The 13,701-nt window shown below is 34.0% G+C and overlaps 2 protein-coding genes across 3 annotated transcripts; both read left to right on the top strand.

Moving 5' to 3' along the window:
• The first annotated feature begins 343 nt into the window (after positions 1-343).
• LOC130967827 (disease resistance protein RUN1-like) lies at positions 344-6,971 on the top strand. 2 transcript variants are annotated; one of them, XM_057892855.1, is made up of 6 exons: positions 344-647; positions 1,925-2,344; positions 2,814-3,966; positions 4,151-4,411; positions 4,824-5,630; positions 5,726-6,971. In XM_057892855.1, the coding sequence occupies exons 1-6, from the start codon at positions 619-621 to the stop codon at positions 6,416-6,418; spliced, it is 3,363 nt and encodes a 1,120-aa protein (XP_057748838.1). In that variant the 5' UTR covers positions 344-618; the 3' UTR covers positions 6,419-6,971. The 2 variants fall into 2 exon arrangements, with proteins under 2 accessions (XP_057748838.1, XP_057748837.1); XM_057892854.1 differs by lacking the exon at positions 344-647 and having other exon boundaries at positions 1,291-2,344.
• Positions 6,972-9,805: 2,834 nt separating this feature from the next.
• On the top strand, positions 9,806-12,668 carry LOC130965412 (disease resistance protein RUN1-like). Its single transcript, XM_057890176.1, has 4 exons — positions 9,806-10,246; positions 10,431-10,691; positions 11,077-11,883; positions 12,033-12,668. Exons 1-4 carry the CDS (start codon positions 9,806-9,808, stop codon positions 12,666-12,668), a joined length of 2,145 nt encoding a protein of 714 aa, XP_057746159.1.
• The last annotated feature ends 1,033 nt before the right edge of the window (positions 12,669-13,701 follow it).

Below are 13,701 nucleotides of genomic sequence, written 5' to 3'. Positions count from 1 at the left end.
AAAATTTAGATTTATCAAACGAATTAATTTAAAATCTGCAGACTAACTCATTTAACCTATAAATTTTTAGATTAATTGGACCGAGTCTATTTAACTCAAAACTTACACAAATTAAATTTTAAAAATAAAGTCTATTTATTTAAATGAATAAATGAGTTAATCCGATAAATTTAATCCATTTTAACGACCCTACAAATTTGTTCTTGATGGCTTAGTTTAAGTAAGAACTAAGAAAAATATATTTAAAAAAAAAGAAAAAAAGAAATAAAAATGTCATTATTTGGTGATTTTTCCCTAAAAAAAAGTAGGGCCCTTTCCTCAGTCCTCACAGCTACCCACCGCATTTACACGTTCTACCAATTCCGTCGAATAATCCCCGAGAAATAGTAACTTGACGGCGATGGATGCAATGCCCACGCACCCGCCGCTATACTTGCAGAGATTCGAGGTGCTGCATGGCGGCATGAAGACCATCATGATGATAAGCTCGCTGACGAGTGACGAAGGAGCTTGATCTCTGCGCCTCCTCGCTCGCCGTCAGTTTCTTCATCGACAGAAAACACGAACAGAGACTACTCTGGCCTCCATCCCGGCGCCGCCGATAACCTCGAGCTATATATGTTCTGCGCACCGTTGAAGATTTATAGGTCCAATTCTATGCTGCATGTTATATCTTCTTTTGAACAAGTCAAACAGTCAATTTGTTTTCTCAAAAATTTTGTTTGATACTTAATTTCCATTAATCTTTTTTTACCACAAACTTCATTACTCCCACAAGACTTAATGTTGTAGGGTTTAGAGTTAAATCTAAATGAGTTATTTTATATGATAAAGTGATAAACCATCAAAAATACATTCTTTCCTTCGGAAAAAATTCTTTCCAATTTTGTTATCAACAAAAATACTTTGAAATAATTTAAAAATATATAAAAAAATTAAAAATATATAAAAAAATATCCGTTTAGAGACATGCTCCGTGAACAGAAAAACATGAGGTGGCTCACTGCTAATATCAGAATTTTACTTTTCACATAGAAAGTTTTATTTGTCATATCATTCTTTTTCATTAAGTCATTATCAGTTCATAGATATAAATTTTTATCACATTTTTAAATAATTAAAAAATATTTTTGTCAATAATAATTTGTAGATATTTTTATCAGTGACAAAATAATTTGTGTATTTTTTGTGGTTTATCTTATTTTATGATTATTGTGTTGTGGCGGCTATCACATATCACATCTTAAAACAAAGACAAATTGATACCTCTTTGAAAATACAAAAAAAAAATTAGTGGGAACTGGGAAGGAAAGAAGCAGCAGCTTTTTGATGAGAATACTTTATCTATTTTGGGATTTAATTTTCATATAATAAATTTAATTATGCTTTTATTTGTTTCATACACATTTCATGACTTTTATAAAATTGTCTCGACATATTGGCACAATTAGATGTAGTTCATCACATAGACTGATAGACAATATATGCTATTTGGTTAAATTGTTTTTTCATATTAGAAATTACAGCAGAATTTGTAAATTATTATATATCTAAGTAAATATAAAATGTGAGAGGATACTATAAATTTGATATGTAAGAGCATAAGTGTCCTGAGTATTTCACTAATGAAAGTGAATTCTTGTTATCCTCATTTACATCCATAATGTTTGTAAGATTATATAATTATAAAAGTTCTGCTACTGTTGAAAGTCAAGTCAACTAGTCAAGTACTCTCATTGATTCATCAACCTTTTTTCCCGTTTTATCTTCCAAGGAAGTTTCATTGCTGAATTTATAACCGAGCTTGCCATTGTGATTTGTGAATCATTCTATCATTACATTGTTCTGCATTTACAGGGATGGAAAATCGAGCTTCAACTTCTGGGACCATGTTTACTAACTACGATATCTTTCTGAGTTTCAGGGGTGAAGACACACGTCATGGATTCACAGGTCATCTCTATGATGCTCTCTGCCGCAACGGAATCAACACCTTCATCGATGATGAGAGTCTCAGAACAGGAGAAACAATTCGACCTCAACTCCTTCAATCCATTGAAGCCTCAAAGATCTCCATTATTGTTTTCTCAACAAACTATGCAGCTTCAACATGGTGCCTTGATGAACTCGTTAAGATCCTGCAATGTCACAGGGAAAGGAACCAACTTGTGTTTCCGGTCTTCTACAAAGTAGAGCCCTCAGATGTACGGCATCAGAGGAACACTTACAAGGAAGCCATGGATGCTCATGAAATCAGGTTTGGTTGTCACTCTCAGAAGGTGAAAGAATGGAAGGAAGCTTTGGCAGAAACATCCAACATGAAAGGCTTTCATTTGAAACAAGGGTAAGTAAATACCTTCTCCCCTTATTGTTTGTGTCTAAATCACATTTTTAACTCTCTTATAATTGTGAGGATGTGTGGTATGCTTGACTATTAATATAACTATCTTAACTATCAAAGGATTGGAGGGATTAGTATGACGATATTACTATACTCGTCGACAGTTTAAAAAAAAATCTCGTGAATGTGAGTGGTAAACTAACAATGATCTCAAAAAATTGATATCCTTAATTTTCATTATTCAGTACTTCCATATTAATTTGAATTGATATCTTGTGTGGTAATATGTACATGGTCATATAAGTGAAGATTGATTCATCAATTATTTTAGTTTCAACTAAATAAAACCTTTATTAGAATCAAGTGTTTAACGCCTCAGAGTTCTTCAATGCTTATAAAGATTATCCTTAAAATGTTGCATGATCATTCAATGCCCAATCTCAATATTTGAAAGCTGTTTGCACATCTACAGGTATGAATTCAAGTTTATTCAAGAAATTGTAAGCAAGGCATTGACTCATATACCTCCAAGACAATTACTTATTGAGGATCGTATGATTGGATTGCAAACTCGAGTTGTAGAAGTGGAGTCACATCTATATTCATCGTACAGCACATCTAAGTACAAGATATTATCCAATATCAAATCACCCAAACCAAAGCTCTACAATAACAATACCATGTTGGGGATTGTTGGAATTGGTGGGAGTGGAAAGACGACACTTGCCAAAGCCTTGTATAACTCCATCTGTGGCCGGTTTGAATGTGCTTGTTTTCTTTTCAATGTTAGAAAAATTTCAGATCAAGAAGAGGGCCTAGTACGTCTACAGCAAACGCTCCTCTCAAAGTTGCTTGGGGAGGGGGAAATCAAGGTCCGCAGTGTCGAGGAAGGAATCAGTATGATCAAAGAGAAACTTAGCAAAAAAAGAGCTCTTATTGTTCTTGATGATGTTGATAAGATAGAACAATTAAAAGCATTTGCAGGAGAATGTGATTGGTTTAGTGACGAGACTCGAATTGTTATGACAACAAGGGATAAATATCTTCTAACAGCTCATAAAGTCGAAAAGATTTACAAGATGAAATTGCTAAGTGACCCTGAATCTCTAGAGCTCTTCTGTTGGAATGCCTTCAAAATGACAAGGCCCGAAGCAAACTATGAAGGCCTATCCAATCAAGCAATACATTATGCCCAGGGTCTCCCATTAGCCTTAAAGGTTATAGGCTCTAATTTGATTAATAAAAATTTAAAAGAGTGGAAGTCTGCTTTGGACAAATATGAGAAGAATCCTCCTAAAGACATTCAAAGTGTTCTTAGAGTAAGCTATGATAGTCTTGAAGGCAATGAAAAGGATATTTTTCTTGACATAGCATGCTTCTTCAATGGGAAGAAATGTGAATATGTAAAAAATGTATTAGATGGATGTGGTATGTTTACAGAAGATGGTATTAGAATACTAGTTGATAAATCTCTCTTAACTATCAACGATGGTTACTTGAGGATGCATGATCTAATACAGAATATGGGTAGAGAGATTGTGAAGCAGGAGGCACCAAAAGACGTTAGTAAACGCAGCAGATTATGGTTTCATGAAGATGTTCTTAAGCTACTAACCGAAGATAAAGTGAGAACTAGACAAACTTTCTTACTTATTTACCTTTTTCTGTCAGATGCAGGGTATTCTAATTATTTGTCTTCCTCCCACCAATAGGCATTGGAAAAGTTTTGAAAAGTTTTGTTTTATTTTATTCCCCCTTCAAGTCTTCCTCAAAAGTAATAACATTTAATGTGACATTCTTATTTGATAGGAAAATAAAAAAATTGAAGGAATAAAGCTTGTTCAATGTGAAGAAGATGATTGGACTGATACTGCCTTTGTGAAGATGAAGCAACTTAGAATTCTCATTCTTCGGAACACAAACCTTTCATGTGGGACTATTCATCTACCTAAGCAATTAAGGCTACTTGATTGGAGGGGGTACCCTTCAAATTCTATCCCATCGGACTTAAAAGAAATTGTTGCCTTCAGTTTGCGTCATAGTCCTCTGACGTTGGAAAAGCCGTTTCAGGTACAACTAGTTGTCTGATTCCCTTATAAAAAGTTCACTTTTATTGTGCATACTACTTTCTTCTAAAACTTGAAATTTATACACAAGGATCCATTTAAACCATGCGTAATTCTTGTTAATTTACAGCATTAGACAACTTTTTATATATTTATATTACCTTTGTGATTAATTTAGCAAATTTTAGAAAATTCAAAAGGGCACCAATAATAGACAAATAATCCAAAGACGAGAATTGACAAAATTGTGTTGTGTCAAAATAAAGTAGTGTTTAACATATTAAATCACTTCCAAATTTTATAAAATTTTACATGATTAATCTATATAGTGAAGTGTCTCAATTCAATGGTTGGATTGGTGTAATTCATATAATATATTGATACCTTTTCTTTATTTTATTGATTTTTGTTTGCAGAACTTTGGGCATTTGACTTACATGAATTTCTCCCATTGTGAATCGATCACTCATTTTCCTAATGTATCTGAAGCCCAATGTTTAAGAAAGTTGATACTCAATGGATGCATAAACTTGGTTAGGTTTGATGAATCAGTTGGATTTCTCCCAAACCTTACATATTTGAGAGCTTCAAAGTGCATTAAGTTAAGAAAGTTTCTTTCAAGAATTTGTTTGCCTTCACTAGAGCACCTTTCCTTTAACTGGTGTAGAAGACTTGGACTCTTCCCAGACATAGTGGGAAAGATGGATAAGCCACTAAAGATTTGTTTGAAAGCTACTGCTATTCAAGAGCTTCCAGATTCCTTTGTTGATCTTGTAGGACTTCACTATTTAGATTTGACAAGTTGCGAGAAACTTGGTTATCTTCCAAGCTGCTTATTTATGCTGCCAAATTTTGTCACATTGAAAGTTGGAGGATGCCCTCAACTTGGTGGATCGTTTGCAAGATTCAGAGAAAGCCTTTCAACTAATGCAGAGTGCCGTCCAAGTTTAGAAACTCTACATTTCAGCCATGCAAGTTTATGTGACGAAGATCTTCATGTAATTATGCTGAGTTTTCCAAACTTGGAAGTCTTAAATGTTTCATTAAACAACTTCGTGTCTATTCCAGCATGCGTTCAAGAATTGTCCTACTTGACAAGTTTGGATTTGAGTTATTGCCTAAATCTTCAAGAAATTCCAAAACTTCCCTCTAGTGTTAGGAAAGTGGATCTGAGACACTGCGATTCCTTAAGTGCAAGCACCACAAGTATGCTATGGTCACAGGTTTGTTACTTTTAATCATTTCATATATTTTTAACCAAAATAATGATTAAAAAGAAGAGAGAGAAAAATACTGAAGCAATATCTTTGATTTGTAGGTGCGCGAAGAGATATATAAATTACAAGTTGTGATGCCAACTTCCAATACAAAGATTCCAAAATGGTGGGACGATCGTACAAGTTGGAAGCACGATCCACAGGACCTGAATTTCTGGGCACGTGGCAAGTTCCCAGTTGTGGCTTTGGCGTTTGTGTTTGGAGAAATGAACTATCAATCTGTTGGGCTGGACTTGTCCATTGACTCTGGGGATGTAAACTCTACATACCAACCATCGCATAATTTCAGAGTTGCTGAAAATCATGTGTTGTTGTGCGACCTACGACTATGGTTCAGTGATGAGGAGTGGAAGAGACTTGATGCACATGTTGAGCATGGTAACACATGGAAGACAGTGAAGGTGAGGTGTGTACCAGACATCATCCCAGTTCATTGGGGAGTGTATGTTTACAAGGAACAAACAAGCATGAAAGATGTCCAATTTCAGGATTGGGAGGCGGTTAACTTGAGTTGGACAGAGCCTTCTGTGAAGAAGAGATTATCTTCTGCTGAGGAACTTTACATTGCTAGCTTCTCAGAAAGCCTCAAAACTGTGGTAAAAAATTTGAAGCGGCTTATGGCTCCAAGAGAAGAGCAAAGCTTTTGCTTAATGCAACATGACAGAGATAAGGACAAAGATGAGGCTGAGGATGAGGATGAGGATGAGGAAGGAGAGTCAGACATGGAAGCCTAGAGGCTGCTTAGGTTCCCCATAGGAAACATGCAATGAGTTGACACTGTACTTGGTCAATGGTCAGTTTAGTTTTGTTCAAATAATTTGTAGTCATAAATTAGCTTTTATTCTTCACGTTGGGTTATTAAAATTTGCGTTTTCTCTGAGAACTATATATTTAGCTTCAAAGTGGTGTTTAGAGGAAGGTGCCAAGATCCTCGAGTGTCAGAAGCAAAAGGGCCAGCAAATAGAGCCATCGGATGTACGGCATCAGAGAAATAGTTATAAACTTGGCATGGCTATTACTCTGAGAAGTGCAGAGGTGTTACATACATAGATTAAATGAACCAATGTGTATTAGAGACACTGAGAAGCATATATAGATTCTCCACTCAAAAGAAGAAAGCTGGCATGCTCTGGTTACTACTTACTATTATCAGCCAGCTATGGCTTGATGATGGTGAATTGTTATGAGTAGAACGAGAGTGACCAATTCTCTTATTCTCCATAGCTAACCAGCCAGTCAGTGCAAATAGCCACCACTCCAGCAATTAATTTTTAGATTTATTCAAAATTTTCTTTCTACATTTTTTTTTTTATTCGTTACGTTGGACTAGTTGCATTTGTCGTTGATTGAAGGAAAGTTGCCTTTCTATTAGGAAGGTAAAGCGGGCAGGGGTAATTCGAGTTATCTAATTAAATCCAACCTAACTCAATTATATTGGGTACAATATCTGATGGGTAATTGGATCTAATCGAATAAAAAAAATAAAAAATAAAAAATATTATACCCGACTTTAGTTGATTGAGATATTGGACTATTTGGTTTGTATCTAGGTATCCAAACCTATCCGACTATCTAATATATTATATTAAAAAAATATATAAGATTTATATAACTTTTACTAAAAATAATTCACCTCAGTTATCATTTTTTTCTCATTATTTATTTTTATTTTTTAGTGTTAAATAATTTTTTTTTGTTGTGACTAGGATAGGATAAAAATGGATGTTCATTTATGGGTAACTCATTTTCTATGTTAAAAGAAAGAAGTTTTTAGGATGAAGTAAAATAAATGTAGTTTGAAAAGCAAACTTCTATTTGCCTATATATATATATATATATATATATATATATATATATATATATATATTACAACATATAATATTAGTAAATACACATATGAATTATTGTTATTGAACTAATTATATTAATATTAGAGTCTTCTATTTATACATCTTTATTTATTTTAGAATACGTTATCAGCACAAGACTCTGATCAAATTTTTAGGAAGACTCAAGTAACAAATTTTCATTATGTCGAAACTCTCTCATCTTGAATTCAATGCTCTTGATATATCTGGAAACAATTATTTATCATGGATATTAGATGCTGAAATCCATCTTGAATCAATGGATCTTGGAGACACCATTAAGGCTGAAAATAATGCATCTCAGAAGGATAAAGCCAAAGCCATGTTTTTTCTTCCTCATCATCTTGACGAAGGATTGAAAAATGAATATTTCATATTAAAAGATCCTGCAGATCTTTGGAAAGACCTTGAAGAAAGGTATAATCATCAAAAGACGGCGATACTTCCTCAAGCCCGATATGAATGGATGCACTTGCATCTATAAGATTTTAAATCCATAAATGAATATGATTCGGCAATATTTCGAATCACCTCACGAATGAAATTATGTGGGGAAAATATATCTGATAATGATATGTTAGAGAAAACTTTCTCGACCTTCTATGCCTCGAATGTGCTCCTGCAGCAGCAGTATCAAGAAAAAGGATTTAAAAAATATTCTGAGTTAATTTTTTGCCTTTTTGTTGCTGAACGCAACAATGAGTTGCTTTTAAAGAATCACGAAGCGCGCCCAGCTGGCACCACCCCATTTTCTGAAGTAAATGCGGCAAATCATTACCCCATAAGGGGTAAATGGCAAGGTTTTGGCAACAAGAAAAATTATGGAAGGAAAAGGAATTATGTTCAAAAGAGAGGATCTCACCATAAGTGGGATAAAAAAAGAAATATTGGACAAAATAAACCAACAGAGGATAAGTGTTTCTGTTGTGGTAGAAAGGACCATTGGTCGCGTACTTGTTGTACATCAAGGCACCTAGTCGATCTTTATCAAGCATCTTTGAAAAATGATGACAAAGGAAAGGAAACGAATTTGGTTTCAAATGATGCTGAAAATTCCACCACTCATTATGATGTGTCAGATTTCTTTGAGGATTTTAAAGGAAATATTGGTCATTTGATCAATGATGGAATAGTTTAATATGTGGGATTGTTAAGTATCCACGTAAATAAATAATGTAAAGTACTTATTGTTAAGTTTTATTTTCTATGTATTTAAGTTTTAAATATGATGTATATAAATAATGAAATATTAATGTTTATGAATTTTGAAATCATTAAAGGTGTCAAGTTTTAAAATAAAATTTTAGTATATGACATTATTTTTATGTACAGTGTTTATTAGAAAAATAATTTCGATCAAATATTCAATTTAACTGTGCATACTAATTTTATTTTTATTATTTGTCTTTGAAGAAAATAGTAAGGATATATAATGAAGATGTATGCCTTGCGGATAATGCAAGTTCGCACACCATTCTCAGAAGTAATATATATTTTACCCATCTTATGCCAAAAGAAGAATATGTTAATACTATTATTGGCTCAGGCAATGTGATGCAAGGCTCTGGAAGAGCTATAATTTTGTTTTTCGGAGGAACAAAATTCATAATAAATAATGCACTATTGTCTACTAAATCTCTAAGAAACTTATTGAATTTTAAAGATATTCGCCGAAATGGATATCGTATTGAGACCATAAATGAGGGAAATCATGAGTACTTATGTATCACAACTCATTATTCAAATAAAAAGGTTATATTAGAAAAGTTGCTCTCACTTTCATGTGGGTTATATTATACCAAGATTAGTGCAATTGAAGGATTGGAGGGATTGGTATGACGATATTACTATACTCGTCGACAGTTTAAAAAAAAAAAAATCTCGTGAATGTGAGTGATAAACTAACAATAATATGTACATGGTCACATAAGTGAAGATTGATTCATCAATTATTTTAGTTTCGACTAAATAAAACCTTTATTAGAATCGAGTGTTTAACGCCTCAAAGAGTTCTTCAATACTTATAAAGATTATCCTTAAAATGTTGCATGATCATTCAATGCCCAATCTCAATATTTGAAAGCTGTTTGCACATCTACAGGTATGAATTCGAGCTTATTCAAAAAATTGTAAGCAAGGCATTGACTCATATACCTCCAAGACAATTACTTATTGGGGATCATATGGTTGGATTGCAAACTCGAGTTGAAGAAGTGTTGTCAGATCTATATCCTTGGGACAGGGTATTATCCAATGGCGAATCACCCAAAAGAAAGCACTACAAAGGTTATAGGCTCTAATTTGATTTATAAAAATTTAGAAGAGTGGAAGTCTGCTTTGGACAAATATGAGAAGAATCCTCCTAAAGACATTCAAAGTGTTCTTAGAGTGAGCTATGATAGTCTTGAAGGCAATGAAAAGGATATTTTTCTTGACATAGCATGCTTCTTCAATGGGAAGAAATGGGAATATGTAAAAAATGTATTAGATGGATGTGGTATGTTTACAGAAGATGGTATTAGAATACTAGTTGATAAATCTCTCGTAACTATCAAAGATGGTTACTTGAGGATGCATGATCTAATACAGAATATGGGTAGAGAGATTGTGAAGCAGGAGGCACCAAAAGAAGTTAGAGACCGCAGCAGATTATGGTTTCATGAAGATGTTCTTGAGCTACTACCCGATGATAAAGTGAGACTACACAAACTTTCTTTCTTATTTAGCCTTTCTGTCAGATACAGGGTATTCTAATTATTTTTCTTCCTCCCATCAATAGGCATTGCAAAAGTTTTGAAAAGTTTTGTTTTATTTTATCCCCCCTTCAAGCCTTCCTCAAAAATAATAACATTTAATGTGACATATTCTTATTTCATAGGAAAATAAAAAAATTGAAGGAATAAAGCTTGTTCAATGTGAAGAACATGATTGGACTGACAATGCCTTTGAAAAGATGAAGAAACTTAGAATTCTCATTCTTCGGAACACAAACCTTTCATGTCGGACTATTCCTCAACCTGAGCAATTAAGGCTGCTTGATTGGAAGGGGTACCCTTCAAATTCTATTCCGTCGAACTTAAAAAAAATTGTTGCCTTAAGTTTACGTCATAGTCCTCTCATGTTGGAAAAGCCGTTTCAGGTACACTTTTATTGTGCGTACTACTTTCTTCTAAAACTTGAAATTTATACTCAAGGATCCATTTAGACTATGCGTAATTCTTGTTAATATACACCATTAGACAACTTTTTATATATTTATATTACCTTTGTGATTAATTTAGCAAATTTTAGAAAATTCAAAAGGGCACCAATAATAGACATAATCCAAAGACGAGAATTGACTTATATTACAAAATTGTTATGTCAAAATAAAGTAGTGTTTAAAATATTAAATCACTTCCAAATTTTATAAAATTTTACATGATTAATCTATATGGTTAAGTGTCTCAATTCAATGGTTGGATTGGTGGAATTCATATAATATATTGATACCTTTTTTTTAATTGATTGATTTTTGTTTGCAGAACTTTGAGCATTTGACTTACATGAATTTCTCCCATTGTGAATCCATCACTCATTTTCCTAATGTATCTGAAGCCCAATGTTTAAGAAAGTTGATACTCAATGGATGCATAAACTTGGTTAGGTTTGATGAATCAGTTGGATTTCTCCCAAACCTTACATATTTGAGAGCTTCAAAGTGCACTAAGTTAAGAAAGTTTCTTTCAAGAATTTGTCTGCCTTCACTAGAGCACCTTTCCTTTAACTGGTGTAGAATACTTGGACTCTTCCCGGACATTGTGGGAAAGATGGATAAGCCATTAAAGATTTGTTTGAAAGCTACTGCTATTCAAGAGCTTCCAGATTCTTTTGTTGATCTTGTAGGACTTCACTATTTAGATTTGACAAGTTGCGAGAAACTTGGTTATCTTCCAAGCAGCTTATTTATGCTGCCAAATTTGGTCACATTGAAAGTTGGAGGATGCCCTCAACTTGGTGGATCATTTGCAAGATTCAGAGGAAGCCTTCCAACTACTGCAGAGAGCCGTCCAAGTTTAGAAACTCTGCATTTCAGCCATGCAAGTTTACGTGACGAAGATCTTCATGTAATTATGCAGAGTTTTCCAAGCTTGGAAGTCTTAGATGTTTCATCAAACAACTTTGTGTCTATTCCAGCATGCATTCATGAATCGTCCTACTTGACAAGTTTGGATTTGAGTTACTGCCTAAATCTTCAAGAAATTCCAAAACTTCCCTCTAGTGTTAGGAAAGTGGATGTGAGACACTGCAATTCCTTAAGTGCAAGCACAACAAGTATGCTATGGTCACAGGTTTGTTACTTTTTATCATTTCATATATTTTTAACCAAAATAATGATTAAAAAGAAGAGAGAGAAAAATACTGAAGCAATATCTTTGATTTGTAGGTGTGCGAAGAGATATATAAATTACAAGTTGTGATGCCAACTTCCAATACACAGATTCCAGAATGGTGGGACCATTGTACAAGATGGAAGCACAATCCATCGTACCTGAATTTAAAGGCACGTGGCAAGTTCCCTGCTGTGGCTTTGGCGTTTGTGTTTGGAGAAATGAACTATCAATCTGTTGGGCTGCACTTGTCCATTGACTATGGGGATGTAAACTCTGCATACCAACCATCGCATAATTTCAGAGTTGCAGAAAATCATGTGTTGTTGTGCGACCTACGACTATGGTTCAGTGATGAGGAGTGGAAGAGACTTGATGCACATGTTGAGCATGGTAACACATGGAAGACAGTGAAGGTGAGGTGTGTACCAGACATCATCCCAGTTCATTGGGGAGTGTATGTTTACAAGGAAGAAACAAGCATGGAAGATATCCAATTTCAGGAGAGGGAGTTGACTTACCAAAGTTGTCCGGATCGTTCTTGGAAGAAGAGATTATCTTCTGCTGAGAAACTCGCCATTGCTAGCTTCTCAGAAAGCCTCCAAACTGTGGTAAAAAATTTGAAGCGGCTTATGGCTCCAAGAGAAGAAGAGCAATGCTTTTGCTTAATGCAACATGACAGAGATAAGGACAAAGATGAGGATGAGGATGAGGAAGAGGAAGGAGAGTCAGACATAGAAGCATAGAGGCAGCTAAGGTTCCCCATAGGAAACATGCAATGAGTTGACACTGTACTTGGTCAATGGTCAGTTTTGTTTTGTTCAAATAATTTGTCCTCATAAATTAGCTTTTATTCTTCACGTTGGGTTATTAATTTGCATTTTCTCTGTGACCATATTCTACAAATGGAGCCATCGGATGTACGGCATCAGAGAAATAGTTATAAACTTTCTGAGAAGTGCAGAGGTGTTACATACATAGATTAAATGAAACAATATGTATAGAGACAGTGAGAAGCATATATAGATTCTCCACTCAAAAGAAGAAAGCTGGCATGCTCTGGTTACTATTATCTGCCAGCTATGGCATGATGTTGAATTGTTATGAGAACCGATTCTCTATAGTTAACCAGCTACTTATCGAGTCAAGCCAACTCATGAGCTAACTCGAGCTCGACTCGTTAATAGCTCGATAAGCTAAGCTCGTGAGCTAGTGAGCCAAGCTTGAGCTTGGAATTGAGCTTATAATTTAAATGAGCCGAGCTTGAGCTTGGATAAGCTCAACTCATTAGCTCGTAAGCTGACTCGATTATATATATATATATATATATATATATATATATATATATATATATGCATTTAATTTATACTTTTAATATTATATATATACATATAAAATAGTACTATATAATTATATATATTAATGATCTTAATTATTTAAAATTTTATATTTAGTTTTTACATATATTTTGATGTAGGACATAAATAAAAAATTTATAATTTAATGATAGATAACAATATATAAAATTGATCTTTTTAAATATTTTATAAAATATATAAGTTATAATTTATTGATATAGAATTATAGATTATGTATTTATATTTTTATTATTTGAGTCAGCTCGTATGCTCGAGCCAGCTCGTGAGCTTTCGATGAGCCAAGCTTGAGCTTAAGAAATAGGCTCGATTATTAATGAGTCAAGCCGTGAGCCAAGCTCAATTTTTGTGAACCGAGCTTGAGCTTGGTCTAGCTCGACTCAGCTCGGCTCATTTCTAGCCT

This window comes from Arachis stenosperma, chromosome 3, assembly GCF_014773155.1.
Source record: "Arachis stenosperma cultivar V10309 chromosome 3, arast.V10309.gnm1.PFL2, whole genome shotgun sequence".
NCBI classification, from domain to species: Eukaryota; Viridiplantae; Streptophyta; class Magnoliopsida; order Fabales; family Fabaceae; genus Arachis; species Arachis stenosperma.
The sequence above is the reverse complement of the archived record's forward strand: the minus strand, read 5'-3'. Positions and strand labels throughout refer to the sequence as shown.

Excerpts from the sequence above, each read along its gene's own strand:
- LOC130965412 (XM_057890176.1), top strand. The coding sequence starts at position 9,806 with ATGGCGAATCACCCAAAAGAAAGCACTACAAAGGTTATAGGCTCTAAT. Across the intron at positions 10,692-11,076 it reads TGTTGGAAAAGCCGTTTCAG|AACTTTGAGCATTTGACTTA; the intron begins GTACACTTTTAT and ends TTTTGTTTGCAG. Across the intron at positions 11,884-12,032 it reads CAAGTATGCTATGGTCACAG|ATTCCAGAATGGTGGGACCA; the intron begins GTTTGTTACTTT and ends TCCAATACACAG.
- LOC130967827 (XM_057892854.1), top strand. The coding sequence starts at position 1,860 with ATGGAAAATCGAGCTTCAACTTCTGGGACCATGTTTACTAACTACGAT. Across the intron at positions 4,412-4,823 it reads CGTTGGAAAAGCCGTTTCAG|AACTTTGGGCATTTGACTTA; the intron begins GTACAACTAGTT and ends TTTTGTTTGCAG. Across the intron at positions 5,631-5,725 it reads CAAGTATGCTATGGTCACAG|GTGCGCGAAGAGATATATAA; the intron begins GTTTGTTACTTT and ends TTTGATTTGTAG.